Source organism: Perognathus longimembris, chromosome 14, assembly GCF_023159225.1.
Source record: "Perognathus longimembris pacificus isolate PPM17 chromosome 14, ASM2315922v1, whole genome shotgun sequence".
In the NCBI taxonomy this organism is placed as follows: domain Eukaryota; kingdom Metazoa; phylum Chordata; class Mammalia; order Rodentia; family Heteromyidae; genus Perognathus; species Perognathus longimembris.
In genome coordinates this window covers 33,613,354-33,637,219 of record NC_063174.1, presented here as the reverse complement: position 1 = coordinate 33,637,219, position 23,866 = coordinate 33,613,354, and the positions used below count along the sequence as shown (strand labels likewise).

The 23,866-nt window shown below is 51.1% G+C and overlaps 1 protein-coding gene across 1 annotated transcript in view; it reads left to right on the top strand.

Moving 5' to 3' along the window:
- Sptb (spectrin beta, erythrocytic) overlaps positions 1-23,866 on the top strand; it is a 125,395-nt gene that overhangs the window by 88,575 nt on the left and 12,954 nt on the right. Inside the window, exons 16-32 of the mRNA XM_048362703.1 lie at positions 1,335-2,091; positions 2,441-2,643; positions 2,736-2,826; positions 4,573-4,719; positions 6,089-6,352; positions 6,651-6,857; positions 7,355-7,444; positions 10,530-10,808; positions 11,673-11,803; positions 12,705-12,909; positions 13,141-13,515; positions 15,217-15,461; positions 17,152-17,290; positions 17,699-17,783; positions 18,473-18,669; positions 18,966-19,015; positions 19,358-19,433. Of these exons, the coding sequence (XP_048218660.1) occupies positions 1,335-2,091; positions 2,441-2,643; positions 2,736-2,826; positions 4,573-4,719; positions 6,089-6,352; positions 6,651-6,857; positions 7,355-7,444; positions 10,530-10,808; positions 11,673-11,803; positions 12,705-12,909; positions 13,141-13,515; positions 15,217-15,461; positions 17,152-17,290; positions 17,699-17,783; positions 18,473-18,669; positions 18,966-19,015; positions 19,358-19,433 (3,541 nt within the window). The remainder of the gene's footprint in view (positions 1-1,334; positions 2,092-2,440; positions 2,644-2,735; positions 2,827-4,572; positions 4,720-6,088; positions 6,353-6,650; positions 6,858-7,354; positions 7,445-10,529; positions 10,809-11,672; positions 11,804-12,704; positions 12,910-13,140; positions 13,516-15,216; positions 15,462-17,151; positions 17,291-17,698; positions 17,784-18,472; positions 18,670-18,965; positions 19,016-19,357; positions 19,434-23,866) is intronic.

The following is a 23,866-nucleotide window of genomic DNA, read 5'->3' as shown; positions in this document are numbered from 1 at the left end:
AGGGAAAGTACCTGATGGTCTGGCCCTCAGAGAAGTTTATTGTGTCCTTCAGACCAACCCTAAGCCCCAGGACATCTGCTAGACCTTAATGTATTTCTGTCTGGTAGCAATGTTACACTTGAAGGCTTAGATTATAATTCACTTTATCATTCCAACTAGTATCTTCCTCCCTCTCTTCCTTCTCTTATTCTCTTCCTCTTTCTTCTCTCCTCTCTCGTTGACCAGACCTCCTTCTTTTTAGGCCTAATGTGAGGATTATTTTTTTCTAGCCATAAAACATCTTGAATGTAGCCCTAGGCATTTGTGAAATTCCTCTAGGGCATCTGGGGACTCTATACCCTGAAGTGTTCTTAAATTTAATAATAGATTTCTGATTGTTTCTGATGTTTCTGAAACCCTGGGGTAATTGTTTACAGATATTCCTTGATTCATAATGAAGTTATATCCCAATAAACCTATTCTAAGTTGATGCTATCATGAGTAGAAATTTCACTTTTGATCAGGCATGGATGCCTCAGTCTCTCTGCAACTTGACAGGCTGATGATTCTTGAGCCCAGAAATTGAAGCCCAGTGTGGGCTAAAATAAATAAATAAACCACACTTGACCTACTAAATGTCCTATCTTAACAACATAGCACACTATAGAGTGTTGGTGTTTACCTTTATGGTATATGCCTGACTTAAAGCTTCAGTCCACTGCCACTGTCCAGAAAAACTAGATAATATCCTACCTTAGATGCTAGTCCAGGAAAAGATCAAAATTCAAAGTGCAGTTTCTACTAATTTCATATTGCTTTTGCATCATTGGAAAGTTAAGCCATGCCCAGCATGGTAATGACCATCTGTAATACCAGCTGCTCAGGAGACAGAGAAAGGAGGATCATAGTCCAAAACCAGTACAGACAAAAGCATAAGGCCTTTTCTGAAAAACAAAAACATCTGGGGATGTGGCTTAAGTGCTAGATTCATTCATTACAGAGTAAACAGTGTCCTGAGTTCAAACCCCAGAAGTACCCCAAGTGCCTTATAAGTCCAAGACTATTCATATCTGCCTGAAATCCAGATGCATGCAGAGCCTTTTCTTCCTGTTCCCTTAAAAAGCAAGACTGGAGTCACAGCACTGCTTACCTTCTGCTGATTGGGAGAGCTGAGTGTCAGATGCATCTTGGATAAAATTGGACAGATGAATTTTACTAAGCAACAGTTTTATTGAATAGACCTTTTTCTTTTGTCTGTGGGAGAGACTTATGGGAATTGTGGGGCCAAAGGCCCTGTGAAAGTTTAGGAACAAGGTATCCATTTCCCCTTGGGGTGCTGAACCCCCCCCTGGCAGGTGGCAGGCATTCCAGAGTGTGGTGTCCGAGCGGAGAGAGGCTGTGGACTCAGCGCTTCGAGTGCACAACTACTGCGTTGACTGTGAGGAGACCAGCAAGTGGATTGTGGATAAGACAAGGGTTGTGGAGTCTACAAAGGACCTGGGGCAGGACCTGGCAGGTGTCATTGCCATCCAGCGGAAGCTGTCGGGGCTAGAGCGTGATGTGTTCGCCATCCGGGATCGAGTGGGTGCCCTGGAGCGTGAATCACAGCAGCTGATGGAATCTCACCCTGAGCAGAAGGAGGACATTGGCCGGCGGCAGGCAGATGTTGAGAAGCTGTGGAAGGGTCTGCAAGAAGCCCTGCAGGGCCAGGAGCTCTCCTTGGGTGAAGCCAGCAAGCTGCAGGCCTTCCTGAATGATCTCGATGACTTCCAGGCCTGGTTGTCCATGGCCCAGAAGGCTGTGGCCTCTGAAGACATGCCTGAGTCACTCCCAGAGGCCGAGCAGCTCCTGCAGCAACATGCAGCCATTAAGGATGAGATTGATGGGCACCAAGAGAGCTACCAGAAAGTCAAGGCCTCGGGAGAGAAGGTGATCGAAGGCCAGAAGGACCCAGAATACCAGCTTCTGGGGCAGCGGCTAGAGGGCCTGGATACTGGCTGGGATGCCCTACGCCGGATGTGGGAGAGCCGAGGCCACTCCCTTGCCCAGTGCCTTGGTTTCCAGGAGTTCCAGAAAGATGCTAAACAGGCTGAAGCTATCCTCAGCAATCAGGTAAGGAGAAGCAAACAGGGATGGGACACGGGCCTCTTGCAGCAGCAGCAATAGTGGAAAGTCTACAAATGAGCTGTCATTGATTGGAGGCAGTCCCCTGACTTCCTCACCCTGTGCCTTTTCTATTCCTGGGTGCCCAACTCTACCATGTCCTTGTGTTAGTAAGAAGTTTGAGAAGTTCATCTTGCCTTTGGTGACTTTAGACATGGTCTTCATGGACACCCGGCCAGGCCAGGGCACCATTCATGCTGTAGTCCCTACTAACAGCATGTGGTATTCCTGCTTGGCAAGTGCCCTTACCACCTACTTGGCTTGTGTTCATGCCTCATCTGGAAACTTGCTTCCACAGGAATACACTCTGGCTCACCTGGAGCCCCCAGACTCACTAGAAGCTGCAGAAGCTGGGATCCGGAAGTTTGAGGATTTCTTGGTGTCTATGGAGAACAACCGGGATAAGGTCTTGAGTCCTGTGGACTCTGGAAACAAGCTGGTAGATGAGGGAAATCTGTACTCAGACAAGATCAAGGAGAAGGTGCAGCTGATCGAAGACAGGTACTGGGGCCCCCTACCACATAGGGGTTGAGGTGCTGAGCCAAGGATTCCAGGTTCAGCACTATTATGACCAACTTTGCTTTCCCTTCTAGGCACAGGAAGAATAACGAGAAGGCCCAGGAGGCCACAGTTCTTCTAAAAGACAACCTAGAACTACAGAACTTCCTCCAGAACTGCAAGGAGGTGAGGCCAGGGGGCAGGCATGCCTCCCAGGAGATTCCTGTCCAGCAGCAGAATGCTTAGAAGGTTGGAGGCCTAAGAGACCCATTTTCACTCAAGATGGGAACACACTCATGAGTGAGGAACTTAGGGGTTCTCAGCAGCGTGGGTCATCCTCCAAATGTTCTCTCATTCTTTCTTTCCTCATTTATTTGTATTATCTTTAAATAGTTGTACAAAGGGGCTTCAATTCAACAGGTCAGTTTATGAGTACAATGCATCTTAATCAATGTCACCCCTTTTGTCATTCTCCCCATCTCTCCCGACCCCTCCAAATCGTTAGTCCTACAATTCTTTTTACCCAGTGTGCCCCACCCCCCAAATCTGAAAAGTCTGGTTGCCTGGTCTAGAACAGGGTTTGTCGAGGAATGTTCTGAGAACTTTATTTCGGACTGTCCTTGGCCTGGCCTGGCAGCTGGGATGTGTGGCCTCGGCACTCATCCACACGTGGCTCTGCACTTGGCGGAAAGCCTTGCAGTTATATTTGGGAACATCTTCATTTTGCTGTGTACCCTAGAAACTGTGGATCCAGTCTTGTGGATCCAGTCTTGGCCCTAGGTACAACATAGACACATTGGGACCTTAAGGAATGAGGGGAAGAAGCACTTTAAATGAGCTTCCTGGTTGGAAACTCTAGGCTCAGAAGGCCCCTGCTCATCTGGGGTGCATCATATAAAGAAAGTCTTTTTTTTTTTTTTTTTTTTTTTTTTTGAGTCATGGGGCTTGAACTCAGAGCCTGGGCACTGTCCTTGAGCTTTTTTTTTTTTTTTTTTTTTTGCCAGTCCTGGGGCCTTGGACTCAGGGCCTGAGCACTGTCCCTGGCTTCTTTTTGCTCAAGGCTAGCACTCTGCCACTTGAGCCACAGCGCCACTTCTGGCCATTTTTTATATATGTGGTGCTGGGGAATTGAACCCAGGGCTTCATGCATACGAGGCAAGCATTCTTGCCACTAGGCCATATTCCCAGCCCCTCTCTTTCTTTTTTTTTTTTTTTAACTCAATGCTAGCACTCTACCACTTGAGCCACAGCAACACTTCCTGCTTTTTCTGTGTATGTGATACCAAGGAATCGAAGCCCTGGTGCTAGGCAAGCACTTTACCACAAGGTCACACTCCTGGCCCCAAGGAAGATCTTTAGTCTGCCTTCTGTTGACAGAACTTTCCCTATGGAACCGGGCTTCTCCTGACTTCTTCCCAGCTCTTGTCTTTTCACTCCTTCCCTCTCAGTCCAAACAAGTTTGCTTTCGGCTGCCTCCATCTTGACATAACCCAGACTTAGTATGGTATCAGGGCATTTTGGATACATTGGATTTTCATTGATAGGAGCTGCCCTTTTCCTGTTCCTCAGATAACATTTTCTCTGTTCATGATTTCTCACCCTACTTCCCACGGATGGTTTTATTCATCCATCCAGTAAAATCCTGTTGACTTCCACTACAATATGTCAGGCCCTGTCCTAGATGCTAGAAATGTGGAGGAAAGGATAAGTTATCCCTGGCCTCACGCCACATGCACACCAGTGAGGAAGACATTACCGGTACCCATATTGCAGCTCTGAGTGACTGGGATTCCAGATCCAGAGCTGGAAATTCCTTCCTTCTGTGCACCCAGTTCCTCCCCCTTGTCCTTCTGCAGCCAGGGGTGGGAAGCAGGCCTTCCCCTACAAAGAGATAGGCTCAGAAAATATCACGCTCTCTCTTTCTACCCATAGCTCATGCTCTGGATCAATGACAAGCTGCTGACATCTTCAGATGCTTCCTATGACGAAGCACGCAACCTTCACAACAAATGGCTGAAGCACCAAGCATTCATGTCAGAGCTGGCTTCCCACCAAGGGTGGCTTGAGAACATCGATGCGGTAGGCAGAGCTAGTGGGTAGCGGGTGGCTCCCTGCTCAGCTACCTGGTGTTAATGGGGCTTCCCTCACACCATAGACATTGTCCTGAAACTTGCTGGATGGCATAGAACTTGGCAGTGAAGAAAAAGAAAACCTTCTCTAAACAGTGAACCTTCACTGCCCCCAATATGCACAATATTAAACCTGGTCAGAACTGGTACCACTTTTGGACCACTTGAGTCTGGCGACAGCCCAAGACACTAAAGACAACCCAATTAGGACTTCAGCATCCAATATTAGAACAGCAGCCATTTCTGTTTGCCTTCCATTATTGTTACCAAGGCTACCGTGTTATCTAGCCCAGGGCCAGGGAGGGGCAAAACAACAGGGAAGTGGTTATTCATAGCCTTCATAAATGGGCAGCTAGGAGAGCTCTCCTAGTGGGAATGCCCAGCAGCATAAGTCAAAAGGGGGCAGGTGTTTCCTCTTAAGAATCATGTCCCTTTGCCATCCCACCTGTGGCTGCCCGGGCTTCAGAAGTAGCCATGCTGGGTAGTGATTAAGGGCATGGCTTCTAGAGCCAGGCTGACTCCTTCACTTCCCTGAAATGTGGGTAATAATAATAACAGCACTACCCATGGCACTGTCAACCCTACACCTGTGAAGACAAAGAAAGCATTTAGGGTGGAATTGGGCAACCTGAGTCAGTTGATGAATAAATATTGGCTACTGTTACTCATCTACCTTCCTGGTCTCAAGGGTTTTTTTTGTGTTGGTTTTTTTTTTGTTTTTTTGGCCAGTCCTGGGCCTTGAACTCAGGGCCTGAGCACTGTCCCTGGCTTCTTTTTGCTCAAGGCTAGCACTCTGCCACTTGAGCTACAGCACCACTTCTGGCCGTTTTTTCTGTATATGTGGTGCTGGGGAATCGAACCCAGGGCCTCATGTATACAAGGCAAGCACTCTTGCCACTAGGCCATATCCCCAGCCCCCCTGGTCTCAAGTTTTCTCACACTGTACACACCCCAAAATGTGTATACAGGTGAGAACCAGGTAAGATAACCTCACTGAAGGTCAGCTCATCATTTCCGGAACTCACACCATGAAGGTTTCAAACTGCTAGTGCCCAGAGGGATCTGAAGCCTTTACCATTTTAGTACCAGCCGACCCCTGTCATAGTGCAGTCTGTCCCAGACACTGAGCTCCCAGCCCTGCCTTGCCCTCTTCTGCAAATAATGAGGTGGCCAGCGTCCATTTCGGTGGTGCCTCAGCCCAGGTCTGAGCCTGTCCTTTGCCTTACTGACTTCCCCTCAGGTAGCCCCTTGTCAGCCACCCAAAGCCAGGTGCTTGGGAGCCACTGGGGTCTAGAGGGTGGGCTCTCCTCTCTTTACAGGAAGGAAGGCAGCTGATGGAAGAGAAGCCCCAGTTTAAGGCCATAGTATCCCAGAGGCTGGAAGACTTACACCGGCTCTGGGACGAGCTCCAGGCCACCACAAAGGAGAAGACCCTGCAACTCTCAGCAGCCAGGAGCTCGGACCTGCGTTTGCAGACCCACGCTGACCTCAACAAATGGATTGGTGCCATGGAGGACCAGTTGCGATCAGATGACCTGGGCAAGGACCTGACCAGTGTCAACCGGATGTTGGCTAAGTTGAAGGCATGTGGGCGGGCAGGTCATAGACTTGGGGTGTTAGATCAGAGGGTATCTTGGGGAGCAAACCTGAAACCTTAAAGTGAGCACTCCCACCATTCCTCTTGGCTGTACTTGCTTTTCTGATGCCCAAAGGTCTCTAAAAGGAGGCATGAGACATATAGGAGGGAAGGATGACTACAGGCTTCTTGGAGGAGGCTGAGTTCTAACTGGGCCTTGAAGAGTGGGTGGGAGATGGATGGATGGAGGGGAAACGCCCAGCAGGCATCGAGGCTAGCTCTGATATCATCCCCTTGTGTCTTAGCGAGTGGAGGACCAAGTGAATGTGCGGAAGGAGGAACTGGAGACGCTGTTTGCCCAGGTGCCCTCCCTGGGAGAAGAGACTGGAGATGCAGACATGAGCATTGAGAAGAGGTTTCTGGACCTCCTGGAACCCCTAGGAAAGAGGAAGAAGCAGCTGGAATTATCCAAAGCCAAGCTGCAGATCAGCCGGGACTTAGAGGATGAGACGGTGCGTGTGCTGCAGCCTCTCCATCCCCTGAGGCTGAGCTGCCAGCTGCCAGGAGGACAGCTGGCCACTGTCCAGAGCAATCTTGGGAGCAGATGACTGGTCATCTCACCCCATTTACCCCACAGGGCTGCTGTGGGGATTGCATTAGTAGGAAAACACAGCTGGTGCTTTTTGAATGGCATCAGTCCCCTGTTGGAGTGGGTGATGGTTAGTGTGGAACTTCGGGGTCAGTCAGACTTGGGTTCAAGATTCAGCCATGTTGCTTTCCCACTGGTTTTGTTTTGTTTTGTTTTTGTCTGCTTGTTTTTTTCACAGAAGCAGGTTGTTTGGAAACTCTGTTCAAAAAATACCAAAATATCCCCATCTGTAAATATGGGAGTGGAACCCTGATGGGGTGTTGGGGGCACTGCCCGCAGTGCCCTGGCTGGCTCTTTGTGGGTGCTCAGCAATGGGTGGCTGTGATTGTCATCTCTCTCCCCTGCCTTCTAACCTCGCAGCTCTGGGTGGAGGAGCGGCTGCCACTGGCCCAGTCAGCAGACTATGGCACGAACCTACAAACCGTGCAACTGTTCATGAAGAAGAACCAAGTGAGTCCTGCCTCACCTCACCAGCTCACCTCCCTTACCTGCCACAGGGGTCCAGATCTGTAGAACAATGGCAGGTTATTGCTCCTATGAGTGGCTTTGGGGGGTCCCCAGACTGTATTTGAAGTCTTACTGCATGAGAGGGTGGCTCTGACCATTGCAGAGAGAATCAAGGGACATGGAAATTTGTGTCCATTTAGACTCCATCAGGATGGAGTGAGTGTTGGATCCTGGACACTCTTCCTGGGTACAATGTGCATGCATAGCCCTATACCCTGTGACCTCACTGAAAGGAAGCTGGCAACCCCTGGTTCCTCTCCCATAACCCTGCTTTGCTGCATCTGTGGCTGTTAGGCATGCACAGACCATGTTCTCAGGGTATGTAGGCCCTGTTTCTCTGGACCTGTTACAATACTTATGGTGCTCAAATTCTATAGAAATCTGCTGAACATGGATTCTGAAGCCTAGAAGCAAACATTCACCAGCAGTTAAGCTCTCTCTTAGGCAAGATTAGGAATTTATAATGAGCCTAGCTAGAATCCTGAACTCGAGCATATTTTGTGCATTAGGGGTTACAAAGTGAGCCCAAACTCTCCAGGAATCCAGTCGGATGGGGCTGCAAGGGCGTCATGCCTGCCCAAGAGCTGACCTAAGACCCCCTGTTGGACAGGGTCAGGCCTGTGGATCAGCAAGGAGAGCCTAGGTACTTAGATCTCAGAGAAGCATCACTCTAGCATTGCAACTACTTGGGGAAGGAAGATTGTGGTGCCCAGCACTCTTTTCCTCCAGAATAATAGCAATGAACCCATTTTTGCAGGACTGTCAGAGCCCAGAAACCATGCAGAGCCTGAGCTAGATTCAAAGGTTCCCTTGGACCCTTTGTGTCCAGTTGACATAACCTAGTTACAGAGGTTCCAGTGGCCACCTGCAGGAACCTAGGCTTAGAAGATAAGAATCAGGCTCAGTTAATGCCACAAACTTCTGTTGAAGAAGGAAGACCACTGGGAGACATTGTTCTGTAGGCCTCCATTTCCTCAATTATAAAATGAGCCAGTTGCCACCTTTTCAACACAAAAGGATTTAGCCATCTTTATAAGTATTAGTGCCCAATCATTCAAGCCCCCTACTGGGAAGTTTCTATTCCAGGGAAAGGGCATTGCAAATACGGATGGGGTTCCCCTAACCAGGAAGGAAAAGACAACCTCTTGGGAAAGTGTGGCTGGCTTAGCAAAGGCTATTTTAGGCTAGCCCTGTTAGAGCAAAAACCGCTTTTTTCATCTCTTCCCTGAAACCCTCTTATTGCAATGGTTTGAACTTCAATGTGCTTTTATCCAGAAGGGCTTATTAACCACAGTTGACCAGGCACCAACCTAGGAAACAGAATCTGAGGGCAGAGCCTGATCATTTGCATTTCTAACAAGATCTCCAGTCTCCAGTGAAGCCCCCAGTCTGAGAGCCACTGCTATCTTCTGAAATTAGAACAATACTAGAGTGCTGTAATGCACCCATTAAGAATAATGAAACTTGTTTGTTAATGGGTGCCTGGTGTGGTGACATATCCCTGTAATTCCAGCTCCTCAGGAGGTAAAAATAGGAGTATCACCGTTCAAGGCTTGTCTGAGCAAAAAGTGAGAGACCATCTAAACAAACAAACCAGGTGTGGTGGTGTGCAGAGGCCTGTGGTCCTAGCTACAGGTGGTTGTGGTGGGAAGACCTTAGGCCAATGCTAGCCCCAGGCAAAAAAATCTAAGACCTTATCTGAAAAATAACTAAATGCAAAAGGGACTAGGGGCATGGATCAAGTGGTAGAGCACTTAACTATCAAGTGGAAAGCTGTGAGTTGCAACTCTAGAATTGAAAAAAAAATCACCTGGGAAATTATAAACACAGAAATGCTCAGGTGCCACCTCAGTCAATTAATTGAACTATCTAGGAATGGAACCCTGGCCTATCCCTGTTTCCCTGGAGTATTGCCTGACCTGGTGCCTGCTAACCTCAAAAACGCATCTCATCACTATCACCCATCTTCGCTCTTCTCTTCCAGATCTTCTGGTCCTCTCTCTTGCCTTGGCACTTGTCCTTTCCTCATGCCAGAAACACTCACCCTCCACCTCTGTGTGACTGTCTTCCCAGTACCTAGAACAGAACCTGGTACACAGAACTTAATAAGTGTTTGTTGAATGAATTAAGGCAGAGAAGAAATTACAGATATGTGCTCTGCCCAAGGACCTTTTTAACATACCATATAGAGGTCATCTCAGGCAAAGTAAAGAGAAAAATGGATAGCATGGGCTGTGTGAATACAATTGTAGACAACGAAAAATAGTTACAATGAGCATTCCAAGGACAAAGTGTAGTAAGGCACTCTAGCGGATTGCTGTATCATAGAGCTGACAGTCACCATGTGAGCTGCCTGTGCCTCTGCTCTGCAAGAGGGAGGAAATGAGAAGGGCAGGGCTCAAGGGCCCTCTTGTAAGAAGCAGTCTATCTTCACCTCTGAAGCCCAGAAAGGACAGAGGGGTGTGTGTGTGTGTGTGTGTGTGTGTGTGTGTGTGTGTGTGTGTGTGTGTGTGTGTCCTTCTTGAAGAAAAAAGTGAACCCCATCACCAGAGTGGGAAGAAAAGGCCACTTTGGTGACCAAAGGCTAAAACAGCAAATAATATACAATTCACAGATACAAGGACTAGAAATAGGGACAACAGAACCAAATCCAAAAATCAACACAAGAGGCAACTGTCAGCTCTCTGTGTACAATACTTTTCCTGTCCTCCAGCACAATTACCTGAGTGAACAAGCTCTGTCAAGCTTGGTCAATGCATAGAAAGTAAAGGGAACCATCAAGACCCCACCCCAGACTTTAGAGTCAAATTGAGCCTCTGCCTCTCACTGCCAGCAAGTTCCTCCACTGCCAGTGTGCCCATTTCCAAGTGCCACCTGCACGTTAAAGAAGGATGCATGGAGAGTCCTTCGCCTCCTGGCTCAGGCAGTTTTTACTGCCTGCTGTGCTCTAGCTGGAGGCAGGGGGAGGGTATCAGACCTGCTCTCTAGGCAGCAAGGCCCTACCCCTGAGCCCTTCCTCTGGCCACAGACCCTACAGAACGAGATCCTGGGCCACGCGCCACGGGTGGAGGACGTGCTACAGCGAGGAAAGCAGTTGGTGGAGGCGGCAGAGATTGACTGCGAGGACATGGAAGAGCGCCTGGGGCACCTGCAGGGCTCCTGGGACACACTTCGGGAGGCAGCAGCTGGGCGGCTGCAGCGGCTGCGGGATGCCCACGAGGCACAGCAGTACTACCTGGATGCCGGCGAGGCCGAGGCCTGGATCAGCGAGCAGGAGCTCTATGTTTTCTCTGACGAACCCCCCAAGGTCTGCTGGGGGAGGCACTGCCAGCCGGGGTGCTGAGGCATTGAGGCAGAGCCGGGGCAGGCAGTGTGTGGCGGGTGACCCTTGGAAGTCTCATATGAGGAGGGAGTCAGGCAAGGCCGGGAGTCTGGGAAGTTCTTCCACGGTGCCTCCTTACAGTTCCCCCCTTCTTAAGAAGACACAGGCACAGAGCTCATGCCTGTAATCCTAGCTACTCAGGAGGCTGAGATCTGAGGATCACAATTAAAAGCCAGCCTGGGCAGAGAAGTCTGTGAGGCTCTTTCCTCCATCTAACCAGCAAAAAGCTGTAAGTCGAGATGTGCCTCAAGTGGTAGCATGCCAACCTTGAGTGAAAAGGCGAAGGGACCAGCACCCAGGCCCTGTGTTCAAGCCCCAGCGCGCACACACACACACACACACACACACACACACACACACTTACAGTGCACAGCCTGCAGCCAGGACCCCACTTACCATGTAGACATGCTTTAACCAAGGGCTCACCATACTTTGGACTTGGGTACTGCACTAGTGAACAGTGAACAGTGCAGTACAGTCAGGTGAGGGGGTCTCCCTAGGCTGGAATGACCTAGTTTTCATGGGGACAGAAGGTTGGAAATGGACCTGAAGGAGGGCAGATATCCACTACCAAACATGCCTCAGGGGAACGAAGAAGGGAGGGCAGGGCCTGGGCTATGAGATTTGGGAGCAGGAATGGGAAGGTACTGGCTCTCCTCCCCACCTCAGCACCTCCAAGAGCTTGTCTGTAACTCACTAAGGCTGGAGGGCGGGGGGGGGGGGGGGACGGTGGCGGAGTGGGGCAGATCAGGTGCTGGGCTCTGGTGCTAACCGTCCACTGCCTCCTAGGATGAAGAGGGCGCCATTGTGATGTTGAAGCGGCACTTGCGGCAGCAGCGCACGGTGGAGGAGTATGGGAGGAACATCAAGCACCTGGCTGGTCGGGCCCAAAGCCTGCTGTCTGCAGGCCACCCTGAGGGGTGCGTGTGCTTTCTGGGGTTTCTTGGCAGATCATGCCTTCAGGCCACAGGCCTCGCCAGCCAATATCCCTGGGGAGAGAATATGAAACTCCTTTACCCAAAATGTAGAGACTCCTGGATTGTTCCATTGGCCAAATTCATTTCACGCCTTGATTTTGTGTATGAGAAATTCCAAAGCAGACGTGCTGAGAGGCCTGGTTTGCATAAGGATCAGAGATTTAAAAAAAAAAAATACCCTCCTGGTGAACTGAGAACTCCAGTCTTTTGAAGAGATAGCAGATACTAAGTCACTGAGGGCAAGCTGCTTTTTAATGGCTTAGATCAGAAGATACTGCAGGACCTCCCAGTGTCTGCACAATCCATATGTAGAGATGAAGATAGAAAAGCTGTACATGCCATGTAGACTCCTGAGTTGCTTGGATTCTCATAAGTGGGAGCCCACTGTCGGACTCCTCAGGGCTCTTTCCTCAGCTGCCTTTAGGGCACCCATACTTAGGTCCTCAACAGCGACCCTCACATCTTCTAGGGCACTCAAGGCCTGAGCCCCTTGATTCATCACTCCCTAAATTGCTGAGCACGGCCACTGCACTAGAGTTGCCTGCAAATCAGAGCTCAGCCCCATCCGCCCCTGGGAAGGGCTAGTGGAGGCTGCACTTTCATCTGTGAACTTCCAAGAGGGAGGGACACTGCTGGAGGTGCCACCCCGGGACTCCTGCCATCCCTGAAGTGTCATTCCCTTCTCTTCCCAACTGTTCCCTTAAAAAAGCCACTGACACTTCTGAACTTCACTCCCCTTCCTGCCCCTAGCAGAGTCCTGGGGATGAGTAGGTCAGCTCTTCTTACACTGGCTGCTCGAATTCTTGGTCACCATCTTTGAGGGATGTCTTGGTTTGAATTCCAGGGAACAGATCATCAGACTTCAGGGCCAAGTGGACAAGCAGTACGCAGGCCTGAAGGACATGGCGGAAGAGCGGAGGCGGAAGCTGGAGAACATGTACCACCTGTTCCAGCTGAAGAGGGAGGCTGACGACCTTGAGCAGTGGATTACAGAAAAGGAGATGGTGGCCTCATCCCAAGAGATGGGACAAGACTTCGACCATGTCACTGTGAGTAGCCACAGGACTGCTTCTCTTGGTCTTCTGATGCCATAGGCATGGCTGACCATCCCTCTAGTCCTGGCAAAGCCCATGCTAGTTCCAGAGTAATGTGGGCTCTGACTTCTCTGGGGAAGGTGTATGAGCCTGCTGTGCATTGTCACAGGGCCCCCCAAGAATACCTGTGGCTTGGGGCATGCCTGTGGGCCCTTCTAACTGCATTTCTGTCTGCCTTCTGTCCAGATGCTCCGGGACAAGTTTCGGGACTTTGCCCGGGAGACTGGGGCCATTGGGCAGGAGCGAGTGGACAATGTGAATGCCATCATTGAGCGGCTCATCGATGCTGGCCACAGTGAGGCAGCCACCATTGCTGAGTGGAAGGATGGGCTGAATGACATGTGGGCGGACCTGCTGGAGCTCATTGACACGCGCATGCAGCTGCTGGCCGCCTCCTATGACCTCCACCGCTACTTCTACACTGGGACTGAGATCCTGGGCCTCATCGATGAGAAGCACCGTGAGCTGCCTGAGGACGTGGGGCTGGATGCCAGCACAGCTGAGTCCTTCCACCGAGTGCACACTGCCTTCGAGCGGGAGCTCCACCTGCTGGGCGTACAGGTGCTGTCTGCCTCTTTCTGCCCACAGCATCATGGCTACCTTTTGGGGGAGTCCCAGGGTAGCAGGGTTCCACCTAGATTCTATAAGGAAAACATCTAGAATGAACACCAGATTTCTCTTCCCTAAGGACTGGCAGCTCAGGGCAGGAAGCAGGGTTGTCAGATATTCTCTAGCTTTGGCAAGAGTTCTTTGAACTAACTCTTCACAAAAAGCATATATATATATATATATGTTATATATTATATGTATAACCACCTCATAGTCCAATTTCTTTGCTTGCACTTTTCTATTGTGGGGTACTTTTTTTTCCTTTTGTCAGTTGTGGGGCTTGAACTCTGGTCCTGGGCACTGTTCTTGAGCTCTTTAGCTCAAGGTTAGTGCTCTACCACTTGAGCCAAGTGCCACTTCCAGTTTTCTGGTGGTTAATTGGACATAAGAGTCTCAAGGACTTTCTTGCTGGCTTTGAACCACAATCCTGAGATCTCAGCCTCCTGTGTAGCTAGGATTACAAGCGTGAGCCAGCAGTGCCTGGCTTTATGGGGTACTTTTGGATCCCCAAAGCCATCTTTTTTTTTTTTTTTTGGCCAGTCCTGGGCCTTGGACTCAGGGCCTGAGCACTGTCCCTGGCTTCTTCCCGCTCAAGGCTAGCACTCTGCCACCTGAGCCACAACGCCCCTGCTGGCCGTTTTCCATATATGTGGTGCTGGGGAATCGAACCGAGAGCTTCATGTGTAGGAGGCAAGCGCTCTTGCCACTAGGCCATATTCCCAGCCCCCCAAAGCCATCTCTTTTAATGGAACAGAGAATTGCATTTTTAAATGCACAGAGGGTCAGTCAGTTGTAGAAATGAAGTAATCAGAAACCTACAGACATACAGTAAAGCCAGGGTTTGGGCCCTGAGCATAAACACCCACATGCCTACTTTGTCTAATAGGGGTCAGGAGTCATCAAGATTGGCTTAGAGTCCTTCCCTGATCACTCAGTTTCCCCGGGGCTCAGCATCAAAGGACAAAAGTGAGGGGCGCTAGCTGCCAGGGAGTTCCCCCGAGCTCCCAGTGGAGTACTGAACAGGCTGGACATGCAGTCCTGGACCAGCCAGGTGAGCTCAGGGACTCAACACTGAGTTAGGTTGCCTCCTGGTTTGCCTGGAAGGAGACCTATTAGGAATATGTCCTCCAGTTGAAGGTGGGACATGGTGCTGGGTGTTGTGTTTGAGGCTCCAGAGCCCTTGAGATGCACGTCACCATTGAGATCTCAGGAGATCTCAGGAGGCTTCCTGAGATATGACCTAATGTAGTCCCTTTGTAGAGGCAGCATGCAGGGTGAATGCAAAGAGGGACTGAAGAGCAAGGTCCCAAGCAGCTGTCCCCTTGGCCCCCTTAGCTTCCCAGTGCCTTAGTTTCCTCGTCTCAATAGCAAGAAAAATAGCACCTCTTCCAAAGATTTCTGGATAGAAGTAAGTTACTAGAACTGTCTAGAACAGCACCTACTCCACAGGCTTATTATTGTACTTCTGCAGGGGTCAAAGGGTATTTGCATCCCTCTCACTCCCAAGTCCCCACCGAAGCCCAGCAGATACCCAAGACAAGCAGCGATGCTTTGTCCTGCAGCAACGGCTGGGCAGAGGCTAGACAGAGACAGATGCTCCCAGACCAAGATGCCTCCATCCCTGGAACCATGTCTGGTTTTGTTTAACCACAGGTACAGCAGTTCCAGGATGTGGCCACCCGCCTGCAGACAGCATACGCTGGGGAGAAGGCAGACGCCATCCAGAGCAAGGAGCAGGAGGTGTCTGCTGCCTGGCAGGCTCTGCTCGATGCCTGTGCTGGGCGCCGAGCCCAACTCGTGGACACAGCAGACAAATTCCGCTTCTTCAGCATGGTCCGAGACCTCCTCTCCTGGATGGAGACTATCATCCGACAGATCGAGACCCAGGAGAGGCCCAGGTGAGAGGGGCACCCTCAAGGCAGTCGTTGCTGTTTTGGGTGAGGTGGACAGACCAGGGGTTCTTCTCAGAGGGACAGTGGGTTGTTGGCAATCCCCCAGGGGCACCAGAGACTCAAGCTGGGCCCAGATGGAGGCAGAGTAGCTCAGCTTCTACTGGGAGAACCAACCATTTCGATGGAAGTTGAGAAAGACATCTGTCATGCAGGCTCTCCAAAAGGGGCAGTGATGCTCCCACATCCAGAGCTGGGAAGGTCCAGGGCCGGTCACTTTTCCCCCATTGCTGAGAGATGGGCAGATGAAGGGCTCAAGGCACAGATCAGGCACCTGCATAAATACAGTAATCAGGAATCTAGAGACATACAGTAAAGCCAGGATATAGAAGCAGGGTCTAAAACTCAGGTCAGAGGCAAGGCCAGGCTCATGAGCCCAGCTGGGCTCTACCTCTCTACCAGTTTTGTCAATTTAGCAGCTGTTGGCGACTTGTCTCTGTCTCTCTCTGCCTCCATGGTGCCTGTCTTGATGACCATACTTTTGTCTGTCTGTCACATCTTTATTGAGATGTAAATCATATACTATAGTTCATCTATTTTTTTTTTTTTTTAATTTGCCAGTCCTGGTGCTTGGACTCAGAGCCTGAGCACTGTCCCTGGCTTCTTTTTGCTCAAGGTTAGCACTCTGCCACTTGAGCCACAGCGCCCCTTCTGGCCGTTTTCTGTATATACTGGTGCCGGGGAATTGAACCCAGGGCTTCATGTATATGAGGCAAGCACTCTTGCCATATCCCCAGTCCCAGTTCATCCATTTAAAGTTAACCATTCAGTGGTTTTCATACATTCCCAGTTCACGTGAACATCTCCCCAGACTAGAATATTTTATCATCTCCACAAGACAACCCACCCCATTAGCAGTAACTCCCAGTAACCCCTCTACCCCTAGAAGCTGATACTTTAATTTCTATCTAGATTTTCCTGTTCCAGACATTTCATAGGAATGGACTCACACAGTATATTGTCTTTTGTGATTGAATTCTTTCACTTTAGCCTGTTTTTAAGGTTCATCCATGTTGTAGTATAATTCAGTACTTCATTCTCTCTCTCTGTGTGTGTGTGTGTGTGTGTGTGTGTGTGTGTGTGTGTGTGTGTGTGTGTGTGTGTGTGTGTGTGTGTGTGTGTGTGTGTGTACTGCTCCAAGAACTTGAACTCTGAGCTTGGGCTGTGTCCCTGAGCTACTTTTGAGCCACAGCTCTGCTTGCAGTTTTTTATTGTTGTTGCCGGGGGGCAAGGGGGCGTAATTTTTACAGATAAGAGTCTCATGGACTTTCCTGCCCTGACTGGCTTTGAACTAAGATTCTCAGATCTCAGCCTCCTGAGTAGCTATGATTACAGGCGTGAGCCACTAGCATCTAGCTTTCTTCACTCTTTTTTTTTTTTAATGCTGCATAATATTCCCAGGCTTCTTTCGGGGTCCCTGAAACCCACCACTCCAGCCACTGGCCATTGAAAGTACTAGGGTGTCAATATTCCTGCTGGGGCTGGGTTGGAGGAGGATGTCCTTCCTGGCCAGAGGGAGGAGGGAGCAGGCCCAGACTCCCAGAGGCAGGTGAGAGAAAGCCTCCTCTGCTAGGGTGCTCCATAATTTCCTTCTCTCAGACTTCCTCTCTACCCCTGTCCTCGTACCCACTGCCCACAGAGATGTTTCCTCCGTGGAACTGCTCTTGAAGTATCACCAAGGCATCAAGGCAGAGATCAACACCCGGAGCAAGAACTTCAGCACCTGCCTAGAGCTCGGGGAATCCCTGCTGCAGAGACAACACCAGGCCTCAGAGGAGGTGAGCCCTTTCCGGTCCTGGTGCCCACTCTGGCTGGCCAGCAGCTTCCTAGGGCAGGAGGGTGCTTCTGAAGAGCTTGTCTTTTACTCATGGAGCAGCAGTGCTGTCTGCAGGCCAGGGAGCAAAGCCACTCTGAGTGCAATCCATGTTAAGGAGATACCCACTCACTAAAGGAACACAAGTTCCCTGCCTGCATGTGCACATGCTTTGGCATTGGTGACCCCATTTTTTAGCTGAGATGCATGTGGGTACCTCAAAGAGGTTAAGTCACTTGCCTAAAGCTAGCAAAGTCTCAGAACCAAGACTTGAAGACAAGATGCTGTGACCAAGACAAGAGGTCTTTGCAGGCTGCCTGGCTATGGATGGAGGGAAGGGTTACCAAAGCTTCTCTCCCTTCCTTCCCCACAGATCCAGGAGAAACTGAAGCAGTTGGTGTCTAGGAGGCAGGAAATGAATGACAAGTGGGAAGCCCGTTCTGATCGGCTTCACATGTGTGAGTACAGCTCAGGGTCCAGGAGACCTAGGGTGGGGTGGTGGGTAGAACCCACCTGGGTGAGATGGGGAAACCAAGACCCCTCGGTACCACTCAGTGGCAAAGCTCTGAGGCACAGGCCTAGAAAGTGACATGCCCCACCCCTGCTAGTCCTCCTCTATTTGCCCCCCCCCATCTGAGCGCAGCTGGTATTCCTGCCTTCCTGTGGCTGGGGAGTCAGAATGGCCTCTGATGCCTCCAAGATGTATAGTCTGAGGAGCATCAGAGACTCAGTTCCCCAGCAGTGGGAGACTGAGAAGAGATGGAGGAAATCTCACCTCTTAGGTAGAAGCTATGAACCAAGACTGATCTCCATCATCACACGAGACACACAAGGGCTCAGAAGATAATTCAGAGCAGAGGACTGCTCATCAGAGAGGCTTCTGAACTGCATTTTGTTCGCAGAATAGAGTTGCTTCTGAGTAACACTTTGTAAATACAACTGTTGCTAGGTATGGGATAGGAGGATTGGCCTTGGGCAGGAGGTCAGCACTGAGAAAGGTGTCCATAAAGTTTAGAGATCCCTGTCCAGTCTTGGCTGGCCATCCACATGTATCTGCTGGGCTATCCCAGGTTCCTGCCGAAGTGGACTGTGGCTTGCTAACAGGCCCTGGGCCTCGTGGGTGGGTCTGTGGCTTGTTCTCCTGCAGTGCTGGAAGTGTGCCAGTTCTCAAGGGACGCCTCTGTGGCTGAAGCATGGCTGATCGCCCAGGAACCCTACCTGGCCAGCCGGGACTTTGGACACACGGTGGACAGCGTGGAGAAGCTGATCAAGAGGCACGAGGCCTTTGAGAAGTCCACAGCCAGCTGGGCAGAGCGCTTTGCTGCCCTGGAGAAACCCACCACGGTGAGCTCGGATCACAGCTGGAGAGCTAGGGAGGGCATCAGCTGTGCCTTAAGGGTCAGAGAAAATCCCCAAGAACTTGGTTGTAAGTAGAACTTGGTAGTACCTGCGCTGTTATAAGAGCATGGGTGAGCGAAGAAGAAATGCAGGCAGATGAAGCACTGACCTGTGACCACCAAAGACAAAATGTACATGAAGGACCAGTTAGCAGGGCGTTGTGGGTGGGGGCTGCAGGGCCAGGCTTAGAGAGGTCATCTGTGGCTGCTCTGACCCCCGGCTCCAACCTCTTCCTCCCCCAGCTTGAACTTAAAGAGCGCCAGACGCCTGAGAGACCTGCAGAGGAGCCTGGGTGAGTGCCAGCTGTGCATGTACCTGTCAGAAAGATGAGCCACATCGGGGGGGGGGGTAGCTTTCCATCAGAAACCAATTGCTTGAACAAGATACACCTGACCTGTCAGTCCTAGGCTCTGGTGAGTTGCTGGGTTCTCCTGTGGGAACCTCCTGAGCACCCCCTCCCCACCCCCACCACACAGCTCAGCTCACAGGAGAAGCGTGTCACTTTTCCTTGCTCATCAGGAGTCTACACAGCTCCTTGCTGAACATCTCTGGGAGATGAAGGATGCCTAGCTGGGAAAGCCGGGTCTTGTCATCAGGGGGGCCTGTCACTAAAAAGACCCTGTATCTTCCTTAGGCCTCAAGAGGAGGAAGGCGAGACAGCAGGAGAGGCTCCCCAAGTCCACCCGGCAGCCACTGAGAGAACGTCCCCGGTCAGTTTCCTGTCCCGTTTGTCTAGTTCCTGGGAGTCCTTGCTGCCAGAGCCCGCTCACCCCTACTAGGCTCAGCAGATGTGTGAGGGTGGGGTGCACTGTACTGCTCCCCACCCTCATCCGGACCCACCCTCTTCCAGGAGCCCTTTTTTTACTTAGGTTTTCTTAATTCTTAGAATAATTCTCCTTTCAACCCAGAAACAACTGACATGCCAGCCTATTGACATGGCTCTCTTAGTTTGGTTTTATCTAGACTAATAAATTTTGTTGTATAAATATATCACCATCTAGACCAGGAAAACCACTTAATACAGTAGTGAGTCCGTGTGTACACTGTCCATCCATCCAGCTTTCCCAACTCCCAACTTCAATATGGCATCTTCTTCATGAGCACATGCGTGCACACAGGCACACACGCAAACACATGAACCGACCCTGTTCCATTCCGCATGCGCACACACAAACACAGCAGCCAACATCGTTCCATTCTGCTTGTCCCATCCACAGGCATTTTCATTACCAGCCTTCTAGCAGATTCCTCCTTCCTGTGCAGTATCCTTTCCCCCTTTCTACCCACCTGATTGTGGGCCAGATAGTTTGGATGTAGAGCTGGCTCTGAGGCAAAGACAGATCAATTTGAGTCCTGTAGGACTGAGGGGGATCCCCAGGCTTTGGGTAATAGTCAGGACCCAGATCTCCAGCTTAAGAAAAAGATTAGCCAGAGGCCTAGATGAACACTCCAAGAGAGTCCAGCTGCCAGAAATCTGTGGCATATGACTTCACGACTTGCCTGGAGCGGGTCCCTCAGGACATAACCCGAGTTGGGGAACTGCTCTGGGGCAGAGCTGACTGAAAAGAAAGCAGAATCCTCTGCATGCAGCTTGCATGCTTTCCCCACTGCATGGACCTTTCCTCCCCCCTCTACCCCCTGCTGCATGTGGCTCTGGGGGATGAAGAGAGGAATAGATCCTTTAGGTTCCCCCAATCCAGGTATCCAGGTAAGTGTGCCTGACCTTTGAGTGGGAATTTTAGAAAGATGAGTATCCTTGGCTGGGCACTAATTGCTCATGCCTGTAATCCTAACTACTAAGGAGGTTGAGATCTGAGAATCAGGGTTTGAAGCCAACCCTGGCAGGAAAGACTGTGAGACTATATTATCTCCAGTTAACCATCATCCTTGAGCAAAAATGCTAAGGGAAAACACCCCGGCCCTGAGTTCAAACCCCAGGACTAGAAAAAAGAAAATGAGTATTCTCAATGGAAGTTTCTGGTAAATGAATTATCTCAAGAAAAAAAAATACACATTCATTGATCTGTCCCTATGCAAAATCCTTGTTATGCTCAGATTTTAGCGCGCGCGCGCACACACACACACACACACACACACACACACACACAGCTCCCTTCTCAAGCTACATCAGTCCATCGTGGCCAGCAGAGGGCACTGCCGAGCTTGCTGAAGGGCCTCTCCCAGAGGTTCCCTCTGAACGGCCCATCATCCTTGCCTGTGGTGACCTGCGTTCCAGCCCCCTTTCCCTGCACCAGCCCATCAGAGAGTGAAAACTCTGGGGGCTGATGCCAACTGCGGACATGGGCTGGGGCTATGCCTGCCTCCTGGCCTGGCCTGCGCTTCTGCCCTGCATCCCTGTGTGTTTGCATGCCTCGGTGTCCCCGGTGTGCAGCCATCTGTGTGGCCACCTGAGCAACTCCACCACTGTATGTGTTGTGTGTACATTTGTGCAAGTGTAATTACGTGTGCAGCAGAGCCGACTCCATCCAGTACCTCAATGTCATTGGGTTGGCGGGGAATAAAACCTGCTTGAGTCTGAGTGTCTCTCTGGGGGAGGAGGAGTGAACACACACCTGAGACCTTGCCCAGAGTGCCAGCCACTCTGCGAGGTGGAAAAACAGGCCCATGCCTGGAACAGAAAGAAGCCCCATGGCAAAGTAAAATGAACACCAGGCCCAAAGCCTCCTGGAAACAGATTTCCTGCTGCTTCTTATTTCAGAGCCTCTAAGTTTTCATGAAGGTCCATGAAACACCTGACACTCAAATCTTTGCTAGGAGAGAGGAAGATGGAGTTCATGCAGCTTGAAGGGTCCACCCAAGCCACTGCTGACCTGTCTACCCTGCCCCATTAGCTCTCCTTTCCAGGGCTCCTGGCCTGTCCCAGGAAGGCGTGGCTATCTGCTGTGCCTTCTCTGGGACAGGCCTGGCCTACGGTGGTTCTCCTGCTGTCCTGTGTGCCGTCTGGTGTTGGCTCCCGTAGAATAGATCCATTGCTATGTTGCTTCATGTAAACCCTACTAGTGCATGTAGCTTCCTGCTGGAGGACGATGGGAATGGACCAGGCCCCCTTGCTCTGCCTGGATGGCTGCATACACAGGGAGGCCAGCCTGCAGGCCCTGCCCCGTCCTTCCTTTCCCGTGTGTACACACAATGACCACACTGCTGTCTCAGCCCCGTGCAATGCCACTGCCATCCCTCACGTCTGACCTTTCCCTGTTAAAACATGCTCTGGTAGAAACCATTCCTTCCCACAGGTAAGTGTGTGTGCGGGGGTGGGGGTGGGGGTGGGGAGAAGACATGAAGTATCACTCATGAAAGACAGAACTGCTGGAGAGGAAGTAAGAATGTCTGGGTTCTGATTGTCCTTTTTTTGATGGGGGGGGTGGTCACAGGGCTTGAACTCAGGGCCTGAGCACTGTCACTGAGCTTTTTCCTTCAAAGCTAGTGCTCTTCCACTTTGAGCCACAGTGCCATTTGTGGTTTTCTGATAGTTAATTGGAGATAAGAGTCTCACAGACTTCCTTGCCCAGGCTGGTTTTGAACCGGGATCTTCAGATCTCAGCCTCCTGAGTAGGCAGTAGTACAGGCGTGAGCCACCAGCAGCTGAACATTCCCAAGTGTCAGCCGATCAGAGGAGAATTTGGGAGGCGGTTTTTCCTGTATTCCTCAGATCTGTTCTTGGTTCTGAGGTGCCTGTGTTGGGCGGTGTGAGGCTGGAATGGGGAAGAACAGGGAACAGGCGGTTTCACTTGCCCCTGTTCTGGCGAAGAGCCAGGTTGGACTTCGGCTGCCCTAAGGGGCTCTGGCAGCTTCCTCCATAGGGAGCAGTAGCTGCAGGCAGGCAGCCCTGCCCAGAGCCGGCTGATCATGCAGAAGGATGTGGTGCCCTCCCCCAGCTCCCTCGGCCTTACACCTTCCCTCCACCTGGGAAGGCCTGGGGCCCTCGGGAGTGTCCATCTTCTGTGCTCTGGCTGCCTCAGGCTACCAGTGCAGCAGTTGTAGCTAAGGTTTTCTCTGGAAGGGACAGAAGCAAGTTTCATGGTGTGGGCGGCTGCTAAAGGGCCCTCAGGACATCTACACATTGTGCCTGTTTCTGGGCTCTGGGGCAGGAAGCTGAGACTCAGCTTTAGGCACTCACCCTACAGAGCTGTGGTGACAAGAGTGACTTCCTCCAGAGTGGGTGGCGTTCCCAAGCTGTGACAACAAGAAAAAGTGGCCTTCCCTGTTGGGGACAAACATACCCTGTCTGCCTCCAAACCCCTAAACTCCAGTCTCCAGAACAGGGGGGCCCTGGGATGAGAGGCCTCTGGAAAGTGGTGCCATTCACGATCAGGAAAAACCCTTAGGTCATTCTGAGACTGCCTGCACAGCCAGCTACCCTGGGAGGGAAGTGGAGGGAGCATCTCATTAGGGCAGAGTGCAGGAGCCGGGGTTCCTGGGACCTCTTTGCCATGGTCTCAGATGTTTCTGTGGCTTTGGGAAAATAGCCAGTGCTTACTTGTAAATGTGAGCAGTAGGGTCCTGGAGTCTGTGTATTCACCGGGTTTGCAGCAAGACCACCGTTCAGCCAGAGCCTGGCTGGCCCCAGATGCTACCATCCCCTCCCCCAACACCCCGGCAGCTCTTCCCCCAGCCACAGCTTCCCCAGCGGTCCACAGCTTTAATCCGCAGCCAGGGGCCAGACTCTGACGTCCTTGGGTGGAAGTGATGTGGGTGTGGAACAGCAGCTGTGTCTCTTCTTGCCTGAACAAGCTTCCCAGTTCTTTCCCTTCCCCCGCACAAGCGGCTTTTTCAGGCATTTTTGCAGCGAATGCAGATCCTATGTGTGTTGGTAATGGGCAAACTCGGGCTGGAGCACCATCAGCTTCCCCCCGCCCACCCCCTCCAAGCCTGGGTGTGTCCCTGTCTCCCCAAGATGTCTGAGTCAGCATGGCAGAGGTGTGTCTACCTGCAGGCTGGCAGTGTGCCCACTCCCTGGAGAAGCCTGCTTTCTCTCTTTCCGGACATCTGCCCATGGCTCGTGTGTCCAGCTGTCTTTGCTGTGAGGCAGATCTTCCTGAACTCTGCTACAAAATTTTTTCTAGGTTCTTTCTTTCAAGCTGTGTTTTTGGAGCATCCCAGGTACGAATGGACTCAGGATGAG